At 41.8% G+C, this 22,147-nt stretch overlaps 1 protein-coding gene across 1 annotated transcript in view; it reads left to right on the top strand.

Annotated features, from left to right (window-relative positions):
- Positions 1-22,147, top strand: part of Pkd1l1 (polycystin 1 like 1, transient receptor potential channel interacting) — a 154,494-nt gene that overhangs the window by 78,044 nt on the left and 54,303 nt on the right. The window contains 9 exon segments of the mRNA XM_021178465.1: positions 3,509-3,619; positions 3,734-3,888; positions 5,120-5,220; positions 7,405-7,594; positions 11,198-11,281; positions 15,075-15,282; positions 18,080-18,186; positions 19,572-19,788; positions 21,906-22,079. Coding sequence (XP_021034124.1) covers positions 3,509-3,619; positions 3,734-3,888; positions 5,120-5,220; positions 7,405-7,594; positions 11,198-11,281; positions 15,075-15,282; positions 18,080-18,186; positions 19,572-19,788; positions 21,906-22,079 — 1,347 coding nt within the window.

Raw genomic sequence — 22,147 nt, 5'->3', positions numbered from 1 at the left:
TGAAGAATTGAGTTGGAATTTTGATGGGGATTGCATTGAATCTGTAGATTGCTTTCAACAAGATAGCCATTTTTACTATATTAATCTTGCCAATCCATGAGCATGGGAGAGCATTCCATCTTCTGAGATCTTCTTTGATTTCTTTCTTCAGAGACTTCAAGTTCTTATCATACAGATCTTTCACTTGTTAGAGTCACACCAAGATATTTTATATTGTGACTATTGTGAAGGGTGTTGTTTCCCTAATTTCTCTCTCAGCCTGTTTATCCTTTGTGTAGAGGAAGGGCACTGATTTGAGTTAATTTTATATCCAGCTACATTGCTGAAGTTGTTTATCAGGTTTTGGAGTTCTATGGTGGAATTTTTAGGGTCACTTAAGTATATTATCATATCATCTGCCAATAGTGATATTTTGACTCTGCACTAAACCCATCTGGTCCTGAGATTTTTGTTGTTGTTGTTATGAGACTATTAATGACTGTTTCTATTTCTTTAGGGGATGTGGGACTGTTTAGATAATTTATCTGATCCTGATTCAATGTTGGTTTCTGGTATCTGTCTAGAAACTTGTCCATTTCATCCAGATTTTCCAGTTTTGTTGCGCATAGGCTTTTGTAGTAGAATCTGATGATTTTTTGGATTTCCTTGGTTTCTGTTGTTTATCTCCCTTTTTATTTCTAGTTTTGTTAATTTGGGTACTGTCTCTGTGCTCTCTGGTTAGTCTGGCTAAGGATTTATCTATGTTGTTGATTTTCTCAAAGAACCAGTTCCTGGTTTGGTTCTTTGTATAGTTCTTTTTGTTTCTACTTGGTTGATTTCAGCCCCGAGTTTGATTATTTCCTGCTGTCTACTTTTCTTGGGTTTATTTGCTTGTTTTTGTTCTAGAGCTTTCAGGTGTGCTGTTAAACTGCGAATGTATTCTCTCTACAGTTTCTTTTTAGAGGCTCTCAGAGCTATGAGTTTTCCTCTTTGGACTGCTTACATTGTATCCCATACGTTTGGGTATGTTATGTCTTCATTTTCTTTAAATTCTAAAAAGTCTTTAATTTGTTTATTTCCTCCTTGACCAAGTTATCATTGAGTAGACCCTTGTTCACCTTCCACGTATGTGAGTGCTTTCTATTGCTTTTGTTGCTCTTGAAACCCAGCTTTAATCCATAGTGATCTGATAGGAGGAATGAGATTCTTTCAATTCTCTTATACATGTTGAGGTCTGATTTGTGACCAATTATATGGTCAGTTTTTGAAGAAGGTACCATGAGGTGCTGAGAAGAAGGTATGTTCTTTTGATTTAGGATGAAATGTTCTATAGATATCTTTTAAATCTATTTGGTCCAAAACTTCTGTTAGTTTCACTGTGTCTCTGTTCAGTTTGTGTTTCCCTGATCTGTCCATTGATGAGATTGGGCTGTTGAAGTCCCCCACAATTATTGTGCAAGGTGCAATGTGTGCTTTTAGCTTTAGTAAAGTTTCTTTTATGGGTGTGGATATCCTTGCATTTGGAGCATAGATGTTCAGAATTGAGAGTTTTTCTTGGTAGATTTTTTTCCTTTGATGAGTGTGAAGTGCCCTTTATGTTTTTTGATGACTTTTGGTTGGAAGTTGATTTTATCCGATATTAGAATGGCTACTCCCACTTGTTTCTTGGTATCATTTTCTTGGAAAATTATTTTCCAGCCCTTTACTCTCAGGTAGTGTTTGTCTTTGATGCTGAGGTGCATTTTCTGTATGCAGCAAAATGCTGGGTCCTGTTTATGTAGCCAGTCTGTTCATCTAAGTCTTTTTATTGGGGAATTGAGTCCATTGATGTTGAGATATTAAGGAATAGTGATTGTTGCTCCCTGTTATTATTGATGTTATTTTTATGTTTGTGTGGTTATCTTCTATTGGGTTTGTTGAAAGATTACTTTCTTGCTTTTTCTAGGGCATAATTTCCCTCCTTGTGTTGGTATTTTCCATCTATTATCCTTTGTATGGATTGATTTGTGAAGAGATATTGTGTACATTTGGTTTTGTCATGGAATATCTTGGTTTCTCCATCTATGGTAATTGAGAGTTTTTCTGGGTATAGTAGTCTGGGTCAGCATTTGTGTTCTCTTAGGGTCTGTATGAGAACTGCCCAGGATCTTTTAGCTTTCATTGTCTCTGGTGAGAAATCTGGTGTAATTCCGTTAGGTCTTTCTTTATATGTTACTTGACCTTTTTCCCTTACTGCTTTTAATATTCTCTCTTTGTTTAGTGTGTTTGGTATTTTGATTATTATGTGTCGGGAGGAATTTCTTATCTGGTCCAATCTATTTGGAGTTCTGTAGGCTTCTTGTATGTTCATGGGCATCTCTTTGTGTCCTGGATTTCCTGGATGTTTTGGGTTATGAGCTTTTTGCATTTTGCAGTTTCTTTGACTGTTGTGTCAATGTTTTCTATGGTATCTTCTGCACCTGAGATTTTCTCTTCTATCTCTTGTATTCTGTTGGTGATGCTTGCATCTATGACTCCTGTTCTCTCTCCTAGGTTTTCTATCTCCAGTGTTATTTTCCTTTGTGATTTATTTTCTATTTCCATTTTTAGATCCTGGATTGTTTTATTCAGTTCCTTCACCTATTTGGTTGTGTTTTCCTGTAATTCTTTAAGGGATTTTTGTTCCTTTTTAATGTCTTCTACCTGTTTACCTGTGTTCTCTTGTATTTCTTTAATGGAGTTATTTATGCCCTTCTCAAATCCTCTATTATCAACATGAGATGTGATTTTAAATCAGAGTCTTGCTTTTCTGGTGTGTTGGGGTAACCAGGGTTCACTGTGGTGGGAGAACTGGGTTCTGATAATGCCAAGTAATCTTGGTTTCTTTTTCTTATGTTCTTGTGCTTGCCTTTCACCATCTGGTTATCTCTTGTGTTAGCTGGTCTTGCTGTCTCTGACTTTGACTTGTTCCTCCTGCAAGCCTGTGCGTCAGTACTCCTGGGAGACCACTTCTGTCTGGGAGGAATTTGGGAATGGAGAGCTGTGCTACAGGGTCAACTCTGGAGTGCAGTCAGAGACCAGAAGGATCCTGTCCCCAGCTAATCCTTGGTTCCTGTGTCTTGATGGCTTTGTGAGTGTCCCTCTTGGGCCAGGAATTTGAAGAGCAGTGGTGGTCTTACCTGTGCTCACAAGTGTGTAGGCACTCCTGGGAGACCAGCTCTCTCCTGGAGCTGTTTGTGTATGTAGCTCTGTGGCACAAGATCAGCTCTGGGCAAAGACAGATACCAGAAGACTCCTGTCCCAGGCAGCCCCTTGGTTCCTGTGTCCTGAGCTTTCTGGGCAGGTTCCTCTGAGCAGCAGTTGTGGTCCTACCTGCACTCACAGGCTGGTCAGAATCCTGGGAGGCTCACTCTCTCCTGGTTACTATTTGGGTATGGAGCCCTGTGGCAGAGGATCTGCTACAGATGGAGAAGGAATCCGGAAGGTTCCTATCTATCTATCTATCTATCTATCTATCTATCTATCTATCTATCTATTTTTGTTCCCAAAGGTGGGTGGTGTCATGATCCCTAGGCTCTATAGCTGCAAGAGCAGAAGACCTATCCTCAGAGGACAACTGGAGACACCTGTGACTATGGAGTTTGGGGAAGAAGACTACCTGGTAAAGGTGGCTGTCCCACTGTCTCTGCTTCATTCAGGCTGGGCTGGCTGCTTTGTAATGCACTTACTCCTTCCAAAATAAACTTGGCCTGACTTGTTTTCTCTCCAATGACAGCACAAGAGAAATCCAGCCATGTTTGTGTTGCTTCGGGATGAGGTGAATGTCCACCGGTTTACTGGGCTTCCAGAAAACTCCCAGGAATCTTTACAGATACTCATCAAATTCTCTAAGCCCGTTACAAGACCCTTTCCCATCATACTGTTAGTAAGGTGTGTGGAGGTGGCAGCTACAGTGGAAGAGAGATTCCTACATGACAGAGTGTCCTGAAGGGGATTTGTGACCAAGAGTGTATTAGTTTTAAGGAATAATGAGGGTCATTGTCTAAAGAAATTATATATGCATAGGTGTGTGTGTGTGTGTGTTTAGAGCTATCGGTTTTAGAAGCTGGGTTCCTGCCTGTTGACTGGAATGTGAAACACCCCAGTTTCACTTATACTATGGATGACCTCATTTTGAAGTCTGATAACACAGACCTGGGCCAGAATTATTCTACTGTTCCCTCCATCACTTGCTTTTTTTCCTCCTTTTTCACCTGGAGTAAATATGTTCACATTTATATTCCCAAAGAGACTTAATACTTTAATCTTCTTTCTCAGTTACATTGAGTGTTCGAGATTAGATTGGTCTCATTTAGTAACTAGACAATGTGGAAAGGCTATTGGAGATTCTTTGAAACAGAGCTAGAAGTCACTTTAGTGACTGATTGACAGGTGGGGAGGGACAGTGTCTTCTGGGAGCAGCAGCCCTGGGTCTTTCTGTCCTCAGAATCTCCTTGTGTTTGGGCAGCTGTTAGCTGTTTCACTGCACCTGCGTGACCAGGTGAGTCCCTCTACTGGCTGGAGGGGACTCAGAAGCAAGGTGTGTGGTATGCCTCTGTGGCACGGATAGGCTCCACACATAGCTGAGTCTCCATTCACTGGCTTGACTCTATCTGCCAAGTGAGCTGAGCCACTGGATGTCTAAAGGTTTCTGTTTGCATAAAAAATCTGGATTTTTTTTTTTACCTAAATTTTCAAAGTTGCACACAAAAGCAGAATTTCTTTATCTGACCATTTTGAACCTCTTTGATGCCAATTCCATACTTCCTGACAGTATGGTGAAGCATGTGTTGCAGATAAGTACACACATGTCCTGTTCCTCAGCCGGGTGTTTGCTCTCATTCCTCAAAGGAAACTTGCTAGTCTTGCTTTTTCCTGAAGTGGGTTTTGTTTAGTTCGGTTGTTGTGGTTTTGGTCTGTTCTTAATGGGTATAAGGGATATGTGTGTTTGGGGGGAGGGTGATATTAAGAGGCTGTGCATCAGGGGATAATCCACATTGGTTCTTTTTAGCCCTGATTATCTCCAGCTATCCCTTTCTAGGACAAAGAATGTTTGTTACAAGAAACATATGTATACACAGAGAAGAAAAGCTGCACCTCACTACATCATGTTCGCCCCTAGGTTCTCTGAGAAAGCCACGCCTTCTGATTTTCTTGTGAAGCGGGTCTACTTCTGGGATGAGCAGACTGTACAAATGTATGTACCTGCTGCTCCATGGAAAGGTCAGTGGATACTAAGCCTGTGAGCTCTCCATTCTTGTTATGTGCTGAGGACATGCTGTGGCCTGTATGTGTATGGCAGTGTTATTCTTTTTTTATTGCATCAACATCCAAGTCTGCATCATACAATCTTAAAACATTTTAAATGGTAAAACCAATAAAATTACATTTTAATGGTAAAACCTATTAGCCTTATTTTAATTAAAACTATATAACTTCCCCCTTATTTTTCCTCTAATTCAATCCATCCTATGCTTCCCCTTGCTTCCTCTTCAAACTATGGCCTTATTTACTGTTACACACACATGCACACAAATGCCTAAACATATAAATACAGCTTGCTCAGTTCAGTGTGTGTGTGTGTGTGTGTGTGTGTGTGTGTGTGTGTTTCAAGGTACTGGATAACCAATTAGATGGCTCATCCCTGAGGAAGACCATATCTATCATTCTCGTTATTTATTAGTTGCCTGTCGTTCTGTATCTAAGCATGGGGATTGTCCTGTGAGATTGTCCCATTTCAATGTACCAGTTCTATTGGTGTTGTACTTCTTCACGTCTAGTTTAGGCAGCCACGTTACTGAAGTAGTATGGGTAATGCTTCCCTGCCATTTCTATTATTATTATTATTGGTTATTTTATTTATTTACATTTCAAATGTTATCCTCCTTCCCAGTTTCCCCTCTGCAAACCCCCTATCTCATCCCCTCTCCCCACTGCTTCTATGTAGGTACTCTCCTACCCACTTACCCACTCCCACTTCACCACCCTAGCATTCCCTATGCTGGGGCATTAAACCTCCACCGGACCAAGGGCCTCCCCTCCATTGATGCCATATACGGACATACTCTGCTACACATGCAGCTGGAGCCATGGGTCCCTCCATGTGTTCTCTTTGGTTGGTGGTTCCCTGCCATTTCTAAAAGACACAGCTGCACAGTCGATTTTCTGGTGGCCTGGCTCTTACAGTCTTCCCAGCCATTTTTCAGGAATGTTCCCTGAGCCCGAGGTGCAGAAGCTATGTTGTAAATGCACCGGTTGCAACTGACACTCCATCAACACTTGCTTCTTCACTGCATTTTCACCAGTTGTGTGCTCCTATGATTGTCTCCATCTGTTGCAAAGAGAACATTGATGAGAACAATGGTTTCTTAGATTTAGGCCATTGTTAGAAATCACTTTCTTATATCTGAGTTTTGAGAGAACCATTTAAACCTCATTTAGTATTGGTACATTGCCATTTTACATCTCTGGCTTATTTATTATTGCATATTGTATGAAGAATAGTCTAAATGTAATTCTTTTGTATATTTATTTATTCACTTATCTGTTTATTGTGAGAACGTGTGGTGTAAGTTTATGTTGTATGGGGTTTATGCACACATATGTGGGCAGGTGTGCAAATCTGTGTGTGTGTACAAAGAAAGAGAAAGATGTTTAGTGTCCTGCTCTATCCTTCTCTACCTTATTCCCATGAGACAAGGTTTCTCTGTGAACCTGAGATTAGACCTGTGGCCAGCAAATGCCAGTGATCATCTTGTCTCCACTCCACACAGCACTAGATTACAAGCAAATGTGTGACCCCATCAAACATTTTATGCAGGTTCTGGGGATTTGAACTCATGTCCTGGTGCTTGCACAGCAAGCACTCCTTGCCATTTCCCTATCAATTTCATAGTTTACAATTAATATCTAACTGTTCCCAAAACATGTATTTAAAAATCTCAGAAGAAAACTTCACATACATAGATCTTAAGTGCTTTTAACATCAAACTTATCAAGAGATGATTGGCTAAACCCAATCTGTGTCTCCAGAAACATAGTGTTTGATAGAGTGGCTAATGGTCTGAGAAGAAGCAGAAGAGGCTTGAATGGTAGCTACAGAGGAGCTGAACTGTGTCTATCACACCAGATGAGATGATCCCTTTGTTTGGGATGTCAGGAAGGACTTGGAACATGGTGGCACTGGAAACACTATTTTTATCTCAGGCACTCTGTCACTCACAAATGAATGTCTGTGTGTGTTCGATTCATTGGAAATTCCCCAGAGCAGGAAATGGCCAGAATATGATGAACCTTTCACTCCTTCCCTCTTTGTCTCTCTGTCCCCAGCTGCCCTTCCACTTGCTTTGCAGATGAAGCTTGCCCCTTGCAAAGTTCATAGGATTATTGATGGTTTTTCCCCCCTAGGAGCCAATGTGGGATATTTATCCCTATTAGATGCTGACTATGACAGGAAACCTCCAAACAAATATCTTGCTGGGGCTGTAAACTATACAGTGCACTTCCAGTTGATCCAATGTGTGTTCTGGGACAAGACAGAGTGGCGATCTGAATCCTATCCACAGCCAGGATCTTCTCCTGAAAAAGTCAACTGCAGGTACGGGTACACTACTGCTGGGGGAAAACCTGGAAATTTTAACAACTGACTCCCTTTTCTTCTGCATTTGTGCTAATCACTAGAGTCTTCCATGAGCAATGTCCTCTCATGAAAGCTGAGAAATCTTGACAGATGCTAGCCTAACAGAGTGTGCCTCCTACACCAGTCTGCAAATCAGTCTTTTGGCTCCCAAGGAAAGGTGCTGGTGTCTGCTGGGCCTCTGGCCTGAGCCACCTGTAATGCCTGGCATGTTGCAGGTAGTCAGTGCCCACTGAGAGATGAGTCGGCAAATGAGTGGCACATGAGCTTTGCGTAGATGTCCTGGCATTTTGTGACTGTTAATTTTGTAGTCAGACAAGTGGATTCTCTACTGTTACAACCCCCGTCACCCCTTTCCCCTATGTGCAGAGGGCATGATTTGAAAGTTAACTTACTTGGAAAGAGAAGTCTCTGCATGGATATAGGCAGGCAGCCATCTTGGTCATCTTGGAATATCTGAGTAATATCACTATAGTGAATATTATCATCCAGGCATAGACTTAACAATCTTATGATTGCTTGCTTTAGTCCATTTATTTGTGCTGCCCTTACCTTCCTAATGGTGTAGAGATTCAATAATTCCTAGTATAGAAAGTCTTATCCCTGTTAAGAACTGAGAGGCCACAAGGAGTTGGGTGTTGTGTTTGCCTGTTAGGGATCAAACATGTTCAACTTGTATTAAGCTGGTGACATTTACATCCATTTGCTATTTTTCCTGTGTTGAATAGTTTTTATTCATTTAAAAACCATTTGATCATAATAATTCCATGTCACTTTCTCTTGTTTTTGCTTTTCACTCCTGGTTCCCCTCCTACTTTCTAATCGTGTGTGTGTGTGTGTGTGTGTGTGTGTATGTTTAATCAAAATTTATACAATATATTCTGATCAGTATTTCCCCTCCCCCCATCTCCTTCCAGAACCTCCAAGTTTTCATCTTTCTCTTTCTCTTTAGAAGGCAAACATGAAAATAAAAATCAAACCAACAAAAATGAAGTAAATAAACAGCAAAAAAGCACAACACACATACATACACACACACACACACACACACATGCACTAATACTCCATAAAACTGGAAAACATACTATACACACAAAAGATTAGTAGATTTAAAAATGCCCAAAGACAACAAAATATTCAAAAATACCATTGAGTTAATTTTGTTTGGCCTTCTATTGCTGTGCTTAAGACCTACCCCTAAGTATGGTTTATATGCCCAGTTAAATTCTATTGGAGAAAAGTGATTTTTCCTCTGCAAATGGTTGTCAGTTGAAGATAGCATCTTGTTTAGGGATGGAAGACAGTGTCTACTTCCCTTCTCAGCACTAGGACCACATCTGGCCTGAACCTGTGTAGATCCTGTGCATGTTTCCACGGCGTCTGTGGGTTCCTATGAGCGTCCATCCTGTTGTGTCTGGAAAACACTGTTTCCTTGGAGTTTTATGCCGGTAGCCACAGCAACCCTGAATCTATGTTTGCAATGGCCATGTTGTATCCAGAGGATGACATTTCAGTGTTCCTAGGCATCGTCTGGCTCCCCATCTTTATGACCCCTCTTCGCAATGTTTCCTGGGCCCTGAAGGAGGTTTTATAGCTGTCCTATTTAAAGCTGAGCACTCAGCAGTCACTTTCTCAGCATTTTGATGAGTTCTGAGCTTCTGCATTAAGTCACTAAAACCACATGCTTCTCTGACCATGTTTGAAAAAAAAAACTAATCTATGTCTATAAAAATGCATATTTAGAAGACAGTTTGACTACTCAATTTAGCAAAAGATCAGTAGTACATTCCTTTCTAGGGCCTGCAATATACACAAACAACGATATTTTAACAACTTTACAATACCAGGCATATGTTCCCCACAATGATGGAAGCCCCAAATCTAATCAGAAAGCTATTGCTTACCTCCAAAGCAGTCCTGCCTCCATCATCCCAATGGGCATGCACTGTCTGGCAAGTCAGTAGTAGATGGTGCAGGGTCCACAGCTGGATAACATCACTGATGATGTTCCTTCCGCTGCAGTGTGAATAACACCTTCCAGCACTGTGAATGCTAGCCAGCAGGGAGGAAGTCTCCAGCTCAGTTCCAGCTCATTTTCTGTGTCCTGTATTCTAACCATAGAGTATCTTCAGCAATAGTTTTTTACCATCTAGTTCTGGTGCATAACCAGGAGCAATGGTAGGAGTTTATATTGTTTGGGAAGCTTTTGGGGACCCCATGGCCAATAGGTCACGAGGAGGTGTGCCACAGTTGGCACTTCTAGAAACAGCATTGCACACTCATGCACACTTATGCAGGGTTCCTCACTTCAAACTGTTTATTATTACAGTGTCTTAAGTTTATAAATAGCAAACTTCCATTTCTTTTTATAAGTTTTTAGTTTTGGTTGACCCATCTCTTACCTTTCCCACATCTTCCCCTCCCCATTTGAACCTTTTCTCTCCTACTGCCCTCCCCGGCTTTCATATGTGTTTTCTTCCCCTTCCAAGACCTTTCCTGTTGCCACCTTTTGTGGTTCCTCTCTTGCTTCATGGCTTCTACTGACACTTACTCCAACTAAACATGTATATCTAAAAATTTAAAGCTAGAATCCATATGTGGAAAAGAACAAGACATTTGTTTTCTGGGACTGGTTTAACTCATGCACATAATATTTTCCAGTTCCAGCCATTTTCCTGCAAATGTAATTGTGTGTGTGTGCATGCGTAAGTAAGTGTATGAGAGACGGGGGGAGGGAGAGGGGGAGACAGGAAGGGAGGAAGGGAGGGAGGGAGGGAGGGAGAGAGAGAGAGAGAGAGAGAGAGAGAGAGAGAGAGAGAGAGAGCTTATCATTTTCATTACTATGGCTTTGTATTAGCTCTTTATTATAATATGGTGCCATGGGAACTTACTGATAATGTTACAGTGTTGCAGCATTCTTTGCTGTTAAATTATACATGAAAATAATCCTTTGTTTTCTTTTTTGGCGGGGGGAGGGCGTGGAGACAGGGTTTCTCTGTATAGCCCTGGTTGTCCTGGAACTCACTTTGTAGACCAGGCTGGCCTCGAACTCAGAAATCCGGCTGCCTCTGCCTCCCGAGTGCTGGGATTAAAGGCATGCGCCACCACGTCCAGCTATCCTTTGTTTTCTACTACATAGTACTCTTTTCCCCCAAGAGCCAGGGTCACAAATAGTATTTACAGTAGTTCTCACAACAGGCTTAGCAATGATGGGATGTCTATAAGCACTAAGACAGGCACTTACGCAAATGTCAGTCCACATGAGGCTCTAAACTAACTCCCATGTAAGGATGTGCTGTAGTGGTCCTGCCTGTAGGGGACAGTGTGCCCTATGCCTGACATTTCAGGATAGTTCCCTTGAGAGCTGACTCCTAGTACCAAGCTTGAGGATCTGTGGTACTTCAGTAAGTTACAAAATGAAGACATGGCAAACTGGCCTACATCAGAAGGTTGGAATAACTGGAGTTTAGTTTTGTTTTGTTTTTGTTTTTTGTTTTTGTTGTTTTGCCAGCTTCTCACTGTTCCATCCCAGCATTACTATTCTCATGTGCTTTCTCCTTCTAGCTACCATCACCTTGCACCTGTCTCTGTCCTAAGAAGAAAGCTGAATGCCACTCTTGAAGTGAGCAGCATTTCTGAGTTTCAGAGGTGAGTTTCATTCTCCAAAGGAAATCTTCGTTCCATGTGTTCTGGTGACCACTTAAGAGATGCCCATGCTCTGCTGAGTTCATACTTAACACTTACGTAACATATTTGTTTTCTGGAGCACAAATATTAGGACTGCTAGTCTTATATGTTATATTACTGTTTATACTTTACTCCCACTAGCAGGAGCCTTATGAACATCAGGAAGCCAATATCTTTCTTACTTTTAAGCTTGGCTATATTTCAGTATAGACTGGGTCAATTATTACCAATTTAATTACTATCTACAACAATAAATAATGACCCTAAGTTTGCTTGCATTGATTTACTCATACAACCTTAGTGTCATGTTCAATAACAACCTCTACCCTATTTTAAGTGATAAATTTTAAAGTTACCATGTATTCATAACTACTGGTTTATAACAAACAACTGTATTAAGAGCTTGGAAAATGAGTGCACTGAGGGAAAGCCACTTTGGATTTTTTGGCACTTATATTGGTAGACTATGAAACTTCACTTATGCACGATACTTAGTAGATGAGTTGGTAGACCTGATACATGGAATCTTAGGTATGACTTCTATTTCTGTAAAGGGACACCATGACCACAAAACTCTTATAAAGAAAGTACTTAATTGAGGCTGGCTTATAGTTCAGAGGCTTGGTTCATTATTGCCATGGCTAGAAGCATGGTGAACATGGTGCTAGAGAGGTAGCTGAGAGTTCTACATCTGGATCCACAGGTAGCAGAAAGAGAGAGCAACATTGGGCCTGGTTGGAGCATTTGAAACCTCAAAGCTACCCCCCCCCCCAGGGACACACTTATTACAACAAGGCCACACCTCTTTTTTTTTTTTTAAGATTTATTTATTATATGTAAGTACACTGTAGCTGTCTTCAGACACTCCAGAAGAGGGCGCCAGATCTCGTTACGGATGGTTGTGAGCCACCATGTGGTTGCTGGGATTTGAACTCTGGACCTTTGGAAGAGCAGTCGGGTGCTCTTACCCACTGAGCCATCTCACCAGCCCAAGGCCACACCTCTTAATAGTGCCACTTCTTGTGAACCTATGGGAGCCATTTTCCTTCAAACCACAACAGGTATCAAATAAGTCATTAGTTACTAAGAAAGGATACTACACCAGGGAAGATTTCCAGCAAACCAATTCTCAGGGCTTGGAGTAGAGTAGCGCCAGCCCTGGTTTCTGAAACACCAGTGTTATTTAGGAGTAAACAAGGAGCGCAGCATGAGGCTGCTGCAGACAGAAAGTCACCCAACGTCACCCGAAGCACTGGTGACATCTGGGAGGTTCCAGATAATGGAGGGAAAGGAAGGATGGGCTGGAACCAGAGGCTGTCAGTCATGATGTGTGCTTGAGAGCAAGTGTGAACTGGTTCTGGTTCTGCTCTAGAAGAAAAAAGAAGAACTGGGGGATCAAGAGCATCCCCCAGTTCTTAGGTGGAGTCAGAGTAATGAGGCAGGAGACTAGGAAGACAGCATTCCCACACAGCATAGTCCCTCCACAATTTTCCAAATACAGATAAAGCCCAAGTCCCAGGTACGCTAAGGTTCGGGCTGGAGGGACTCCTCCTGCGCCATGCCTGCCTGGATACTGCCATGCTCCCACCTTGACCAGGCATGGTCAAGTACACACCTTTCATCCCATGAGACAGGCATGCTGATCTCTGCATTCAAGGTCGATCTACAGAGCAAGAACCAGGATAGCCAAGCTATAGTGAAGGATTTAGAAAACGTAAAGCTAGTGATAAAGCAGTTTGTTGCAGTGAAAAAGGAGTGGAGATATAAACATGGAGATGCAGAGTTTGGAGTTTGCCCAGCTGGTTTCCTGTCTTGCTTTGGGGATTACAGTTAATTAAGTTTTGGGGGTATGCAGGGGGAAAAGGGTTCTTTGGTTTTGTTTTACTGAACTATTTGTCTGTTTGTTGATACAAAAATCTCTATATCACTATATAACCCCAGATGACCTAGAACTTGCTCTGTAGACCAGGCTGGTCTCAAACTCAGAGTTACTCCTGCCTCCTCTTCCCAAGTGCTGGGGTTAAAGGCATGTTACCACACCCAGTCACCATACCATCTGTTTTAATGTAAACACACACATACACACAACAACAATTAACCTAAGACATAGAGAGATTAAAGCCAATGAAATCAACTATAATTTCAGAATAATGTCTTATGGAACAGGAATTATTGATTGTAAAATTTATGTGGAAGGGAACACTAGTGCCCATGAGAATATTAAACCTAATGATCTGAAAAAGAACAGGGTAGACTCCCCCAGTCATCCAGGCAAGAGCCATCACAGTGTAGTGTCTTATGGGGTTGGCTAGTAGTTATGGGACAGCTAGATAACTTAGAAATGACCCAAGTGTGTGTCTAGGTCTTATAGACCAGAGAAAATATTCAGCAAACTGTCTCAGAGCAATCACAGACCTTGAAAAAGAAAGTAATATGAAATCTTTAATTAACATTAGGTACAGACACAAAACTTAATCTAGAAGTCTAAAAACAGAGAGATAATTTTATTAAAAAATTCAGTAATTACTCCAAGATCACATTGGACTAGGACAGGATTTTTTTTCCCCTTGCTTTGGGGATTACAGTTAATTAAGTTGAATGAATCTCAGAAGAGACCTTGAACTTTGGACTTTTAACATTGTTGTGACTGCTATAAACTATGAGGACTTTGAAAGTTGGACTAAATGCATTTTGCATTGTGCTATGTTTAAGTATGGCCCCCATAGACTCATGTTTTTTAACAAGTCTATGGGGACCAGGGAGTGGAATGTGATGGTTTGTATATCCTTGGACCAGGGAGTGGCACCATCTGAAGGTGTGGCCTTGTTGGAATAGGTGTGACCTGGTTGGAATGGGTGTGTCACTATGGGTGTGGGTATAAGATCCTCACCCTAGTTGCCTGGAAGTCGGTCTTCCACTAGTCTAAAAAGGTCTAAATAACTTTAAACGTCCCATAGTCTTTACATATTCTTAAAATTTCAATCTCTTTAAAATATCCATCTCTTTTAAAAATCCAGTCTTTTTACAATTAAAAATCTCTTAACTGTGGGCTCCACTAAAATAGTTTCTTCCTTCAAGAGGGAAAATATCAGGGCACAGTCACAATCAAAAGCAAAAATCAATCTCCAACCATCCAATGTCTGGGATCAAACTCACGATCTTCTGGGCTCCTCCAAGGGCTTGGGTCACTTCTCCAGCCATGCCCTTTGTAGGACACGCATCGTCCTCTAGGCTCCAGATGCCTGTACTCCACTGCTNCTGCTGCTCTTGGTGGTCATCTCATGGTACTGGCATCTCCAAAACACTGCATGACNCCTTCAGTCCTGGGCNGTCAATTGCANCTGAGGCTGCACCTTCACCAATGGCCTTCCATGGCCTCTCACAGTGCCNAGCCTCAGCTGCTCTGCGTGACCCCTTCATGTCTTCAAAACCAGTACCACCTGGGTGACCCTTACACATTACCAAGTCCCACTGCAGCAGGAGTACAACCTTGGCTATCTCTGGAACACAGCCTCTTTGTGCTTTCAGAAAACACTTCCCAGAAGATGTCACCTCAACGATGCTGGTCTCTTCTTAATCACGGCTAATTTCTTAGCTCCAGCTTCAGTCTCCTTCCACTCAACTAGTATGAGGTGTTTGGAAAATATGTCCATGACAACCAACGAGAGCTTGTGAATTTTTGAAGCACTAATAGGGCTTCCTGAATGCCAGTTCCCATGAGGAATTCCCTTAATTTCTCTTCCTTTGTTTACAGTCACCCACACAACTTGCTCCCCGGTATTTTCAGTGCATTTCTCTTGGTTCTTTATGGAATTTTGGTGAGTAAAAGCAGATGTGTAGATTGTCACGAGAAAAAGAATCCAGGTTTTATTTTTCTGGAAGAAGATACACTGCCTGGCTACCAGCTGTATGCAGTTGTCATCGACACTGGCTTCCGGTCACCAGTCAGATTTACCTCAAAGGTAATGTGAGCTCCTAGCAAAGCCCTTGGTGAAGTCTAAGGGTGTGGAGGGTCTGATAGTATGACTAACAATGAGATGATCCCCTGTCATCCTGCATATTTGTCATCCTGCCCCCTGACTCTCATTCCCCTTTCTGCCTTCCTATAAAAAGCAGCTTCAGAGATGGTTTTCTTTTGAATGGGCCTCTGAGATTTTATGAGGAACAGTGTGCTGTGTTCCTCTGAGTTAACACTGAATCCATGGCCTACCCAGAGAAGGATATAGCAAGAAAGGAGTAAGAAGTTCCTAGACAAGCTTTTGGGCTAAATGGGAATGGGGCTAGGTTGGGAGTTTGAGGCTAATAGCAGAGTTCCCTAGAGAAGCAGATGAACAATGAAGTTGCAGAAGTGGAGGAAGTGGTAGGGGAGAGGAGTACAAAGAAAGACCAGCCTAGCAGTCCAGGGAAGCAACCAGGCCAAAGTGGGCTATGGAAGAAAGGTCTGCAGGGGCAGAAACAAACTGGTTTAGGGACATGCGCTAGCAATGTTCCCCTACAAATACACCAGGAATTCGACATGTATGCTTGATACATACTCTATTTTTTTCTCCAAAACCCATGTCTGCTTTATGAAAACCATATAACCAGAGGCAGGGGAGTATGGCCTTGCTTAGAAGCCAGAAGATAGAACTGGGTGCTCTTGATGTGCTTGTAGGAAAACAAGGTTAAAAAGAGGGGCCTAAAGAGTTAAACAAGCTTGTTAGATTCATGATTGGAGTAGGGTAAACATACCACTCATCCACACAGGAGTCAATGATTTTCACTGCACATAATTAGAAGCAAGATCCTCCCTACTAGTCACTAGAACCTGAAGGTGAATCCACCTAACACATATAAGAGCAACAGGAAAAGAATTTGCTCAATATTCATAAATAGATATCTTTACGCAATGGGTAACACAACTAATTTCCCCTTGTAATAAGTCTTTAGAACTGGTGATAATGTGAATTGATCTATTCCTATATCCATATTACCTGTCTTATTGGAGTTTGACTTGCTTTCTTTTGCAAGGACTGTGATTGCTTCCAGACATTTTTCTGATCAGCTTCTCTTGTCTGTAAGACCTTGAACACACATTTTGGGGGTATGCAGGGGGAAAAGGGTTCTTTGGTTTTGTTTTACTGAACTATTTGTCTGTTTGTTGATACAAAAATCTCTATATCACTATATAACCCCAGATGACCTAGAACTTGCTCTGTAGACCAGGCTGGTCTCAAACTCAGAGTTACTCCTGCCTCCTCTTCCCAAGTGCTGGGGTTAAAGGCATGTTACCACACCCAGTCACCATACCATCTGTTTTAATGTAAACACACACATACACACAACAACAATTAACCTAAGACATAGAGAGATTAAAGCCAATGAAATCAACTATAATTTCAGAATAATGTCTTATGGAACAGGAATTATTGATTGTAAAATTTATGTGGAAGGGAACACTAGTGCCCATGAGAATATTAAACCTAATGATCTGAAAAAGAACAGGGTNGACTCCCCCAGTCATCCAGGCAAGAGCCATCACAGTGTAGTGTCTTATGGGGTTNGCTAGTAGTTATGGGACAGCTAGATAACTTAGAAATGACCCAAGTGTGTGTCTAGGTCTTATAGACCAGAGAAAATATTCAGCAAACTGTCTCAGAGCAATCACAGACCTTGAAAAAGAAAGTAATATGAAATCTTTAATTAACATTAGGTACAGACACAAAACTTAATCTAGAAGTCTAAAAACAGAGAGATAATTTTATTAAAAAATTCAGTAATTACTCCAAGATCACATTGGACTAGGACAGGATTTTTTTAATTAGATATTTACATTTCAAGTGTTATTCCCTTTCCTGCTTTTCCCTCTGAAAATCCCCTATCCCCTTCCTCTGTTCCCCAACCAACCCACTCCTGCTTCCTGGCCCTGTCATTCCCCTACACTGGGACATAGAACCTTCACAGGACCAAGGGCCTCTCCTCCCACTGATGACCAACTAGGCCATCCTCTGCTACATATGCAGCTAGAGTCATAAGTCCCACTGTGTGTGTGGTTTTTTTTTTTTTTTTTGATTGGTAGTTTAGTCCCAGGAAGCTCTGGAGGTACTGGTTAGTTCATATTGTTGTTCCTCCTATGGGTTGCAAACCCCTTCAGCTCCTTGGGTACTATCTCTAGCTCCCTCATTGAGGACCCTGTGCTCAGCCCAATGGATGGCTGTGAGCATCCACTTGTCAGGCACTGGCAGAGCCTCTCAGGAGACAGCTATATCAGGCTCCTGTCAGCAAGTACTTGTTGGCATCCACAACAGTGTCTAGGTTTGGTGGTTGTTTATGGGATGGATCCCCAGGTAGTCTCTGGATGGTCATTCCTTCAGTTTCTGCCCTGAACTTTGTAGGACAGGATTTCAAAGACAAGAGATTAATACTTTCTTAATGAAAGGTTAATAAAATTTTACCACACCAAAGCTGAAGATTCCTGTGTGACAGATACCATGGAAAGTAATAAGCACAATGCAGCATGCTATCTATTCTAGAGTGCTCCTTGTGGACATCAGTACACCACCCACCAGCCCTGCCCCTACTCAGGTGTCCTGCAGTCCTCTCCTAGTGTCCTGCCAACATGCCAACAGCATCTTGGTCTGTGAAGACTCTGCAATCCATGCAGGCCCCACAGCTGGACTCGGTGCTGGGAGCCACCAGTACTGAGCTGAAATGAGGCCAGGTAATACCCCATAGTCTCTGTGACACATCCTCAGCTCTCATATCTGCTTGTGTCTTAAGGTTTTCATTGTTCTATGTGGTGAAAATGGATGCTCAGAAACGAAAGAACTCTGCTGTCCAGAGAAGCCCTTATTTGGAAGAAATTCCAGGCACACCTTCATTCTGAGGTATCGATGACTACTGCAACCACATGTCTGGGGAAAGGGGCTGGTCAGAATGGGGTGTATCACAAAGACACTGAGCTAAGAACATTGGCTTTCTGAGCATCATCCTAAGATAAAGCTTGCTGATGAAGCATAGAAAAGGCATGATCACTGGCTCACATACTTACAGTTCTCAGAAGGTTCTGGTTTTGCTTTTGTCTTTTTAAGGCAGGGTCTCACTATGTAGCCATGGCATGTCTGAAATTCACTATATAGACCAGGCTGCCCTTGAATTTGCAACTATCCTCCTGCCTCTTCCATCTGGGGGCTGGAATAACAAGCATGCCTAATATATGAAATATGTCTACTCTTTGGTATAGATTAACATGGTTAGTAAGCATGGAGGTGAGAATAAAGGCAGGAAAAAAGTGGAGGCTTACTAAGCTTGTTTATTAGAATAAGTGTGTTTTTTAATGTCACAAAACCTGATTAAATTGGTTAGTATCACCAGCCAAAATTTGGAAGAGCAATGGTGCATGGCACCACAAAGAAGGAGAGTCCTGGAAAGAGAGATGATTTATCTATCAAGGGAGAAGTGTAAATACCTGACTCTTAGAAAACATGAAAATACTGAAGTCATTTTGCCTTGTTAAAAATTGCATTTATTATAATTAATTTATAATATTTATCTGTTTGTTTGTTTGTTTATTTTTGGAGCACATTTTTACAAAGACAATAACAGTTAACTTCAAACAAATTCCCTCCGGGCATGGTGGCGTATGCCTTTAATCCCAGCACTCGGGAGGCAGAGGAAGGCAGATTTCTGAGTTTGAGGCCAGCCTGGTCTACAAAGTGAGTTCCAGGACAGCCAGGGCTACACAGAGAAACTCTGTCTCAAAAAAACAAAAACAAAAACTCCCATCAAACACAGACAGATGGAGAGTGAAGTGACTTAAAGTTATAGCCATTCCCTTTCCAAGAGATGTGTTTCAGGCCACATGGTAGATCCCAGAATGAAAGGATAGCATTGAACCCTGGGTTGACTGTCCTTTGACATCCCAACCTGAGATGGAATATGAGATATTAATGAGGTGCGGCACAAGATTATCTGCCAGTAAAAATAGACTCACTGGAACAACACAGTGCAATGAAACTTCAAAATTTTGGAATTGTTTATTTCTAGAATTTTCCATTGGTATTTTTCATTTGCTCTTGATAATTGAAAACATAATAATTAAGCTGATGATAAAGCGGGTGTTACAGTAGATCCTCTAGGCCAGTGTGCCCCTACTAGTCACAATGCTATTTGGAACCCACTGTCCCTAACGGCCATGTCAGAGTTGCTAAGGTTTTTATAGGCCCTGTAATACATGTACACATGGCTGATAAGATGTTTCTGTGTGCACTAGCATACCTAACCAACTGGGTCCACTCCAGAAGATCCGCCTCTGGCACGACAGTAGTGGACCTTGCCCATGCTGGTTCATCAGCCACGTGATGGTGAAGGAGCTATGCTCAGGACAAGCCTGGTTCTTCTCTGCTCAGTGCTGGCTGGCGGTGAGCAAATTGGGTGGCCGTGTCTTACGAGAATTCTTCTGCCTGAGCCATGGTCTTGGTTTCTGGAAGGTAGGCTCTATGCAGGTGACCCGTGATATACCAAAATGGCTGGTATTCTTTGGTGCCCACTGTTACTTCTCTTTCTAAAGTTGTGATTTGAACTTTCCCAACATGAAGTAATTAACTGTCAAGATACCCATGCCATGTAACTTCTGAAGCGTCTGTTCACCCACATAGGAACTGACAACACATCAAAGAAATGATTACATCCAGCTACATCATGAAAAAGCCCATCCCAGCATGGGTGGTAACCCACCAATGTAGCATCCCTGGAGCACTGCCCTACTTGAAGGCAGCCCCCAGCCTCTCCAAAGCAACTGTTTACTGTTTTCCTAATTGTGGAGCAGATATTTGTGAAGCTCTTGCTTCAAGAGCTCCCTGTGTCTTAGCACTGCCCTTCTCCTCCAGGAGGGAACATTTCAGTTTGAAGACTATCACTGCATTGTCTTTACCATAATGCAGTTCTTTGATCTGCATCAAAAATAAATTTCTAGAACTTCTGGTGATCTGCAGCATCTGAGAGGTTCCAAATTAAAGACTTGTTAACCCATGTGCTGTCAACAGTTCCACTGTCACAGGGTACAGACATGTCATGACTGCAATGTTATATGGTAGATAAGTCCCAATAGGTGACAAACTTGTCTATGATCTCACATACCAAGTATGAACTTTTGTTTCCTGAATATTCCCATTTTCTCCCTGTTGATGAGCATTGGCCCATTTGCAAACATTCACACTTTATGTTCAATGTTTTAGAATAAATCTCTCCCTAAATTTTGTTTTAGATAACTTAAAGGCCCACTGTGCACAGCTATTTGCTGAGGCTGTTACACAGACACAATTTTCCTTCATTTATTGCCATTGCAGCAAAATGTCACAAGAGACACTTCTTTGAGACTTCTTTTTCTGAAGAAAAAAAAAAATTTTTTTTAGATTTTCATAGTTATTTTTATTCATTTGTTTTGTGTGTGTGTGTGTCACAGTTTACATGTAGAGGTTAGAAAACAACTTACCTGACTTGGTTCTCTCCGACCACGTGGGTCCTGGGGATTGAACTCAAGTCACTAAGCTTGGCAGCAAGCACTTCTACCTTCTGAGCCATCTTGTCTACCTGATATTTCCTGATCACTGGATCTTGTTTTTTTCATTGTCACTGGATTGAGGAGTATCTGGTATTGCCAATTTAGCATAAAGCATGGCTAAATGTAAATTGACATGAATTTTAAACAATAATTTCCAAATAGCCATGGAATATAGAAAAAAATTAGCACTGTAAACTAGAAGCCCAGCTTAACTGTAACATCCCTTGGATAACAGTCTCCATGGTTGTTTCTCCAGCTAAGCTTGAGAACTTTAAGTGAGAAACCTAAGTTGACTGACATCACCTGTGAACACATATGGCTGGGTCCCTGGGATCAATGGTCACCTGGGAATTTATATGCAAAAGATATATCCTCAGTCAATTAAACCTGTTTTTGTTTTGTTTTTTTTTTTTTTTTTGGTATGTGTTGATTATTCTGATGATATTTGTAATACCAGTTCGGTCCATAAGTAGCTTTTTTCTAGAATGCTTAACACCAAATATTATTTATTTAAATTTCACAGAAATCTTTTTAATCCAGTGAAATTCCACAAGATATTCTTACCTGCTGGGCGGTAGACCTTGTAAGACTACTGAGTAGAAAGCAGGTCAATTCCAGGTCTCAGTGCACCCAGAGCTGATGCCCAGATAAAATATGACTATGTTTCTGGGGAAAGTGCTGAGGACAGGGATATCTAGAAAGTTCTTTGAGAGCAGAAAGGAAAGAAATGTTGGGAGGCCAAGACAGGAGGTCTCTGTGAGCTAGCAGGAGTGAAGCAGAGCGCTAGTTGATACTAAAGCTTCGAAAGCGTCAGCAGGAAGTAAGTGTGTGATCCAGTGAGACACTGCTGAAGACGTGGTGGGTGGGGAGGAAGGAGACAGAACAAGTTACAAGAGGCATCTACCTGCACCGACCCAGTAGCCTTGAAGTGTCCAGCTTCCAGCTGAAAAATAAAAGCCAAGAAATGATAAGAGACTCATTCTAAAAGTTCACTCAGCTTGAACATGTTGGGGTCTGGGGAAACACCTGTGCTTTCTGTTTCAGCTTTTCTATTCAAAGTTCACTGAGTACCTGGAGGATTTCCACATCTGGCTCTCACTGTACAGTCAGCCCCCATCCAGAAGCTACCTACACACACAGCGGCTTGCCGTGTCCTTCTGCCTGCTGTGTGTCTACTCGTGCCTCACTGCCCTGGTCACTGTGCGAGACCATCAACAGGTGGGAGACAGCAATTTTCCAGCAGTAGCTTACTAAGCTCAGACATATGGTTTGTTCTTTTGTTCTTT

The sequence above is a fragment of the Mus caroli genome, chromosome 11 (genome assembly GCF_900094665.2).
Source record: "Mus caroli chromosome 11, CAROLI_EIJ_v1.1, whole genome shotgun sequence".
Lineage (NCBI taxonomy): Eukaryota > Metazoa > Chordata > Mammalia > Rodentia > Muridae > Mus > Mus caroli.
Note: the sequence above shows the minus strand (reverse complement) of the source record. Positions and strands in the feature narration are given on the sequence as shown.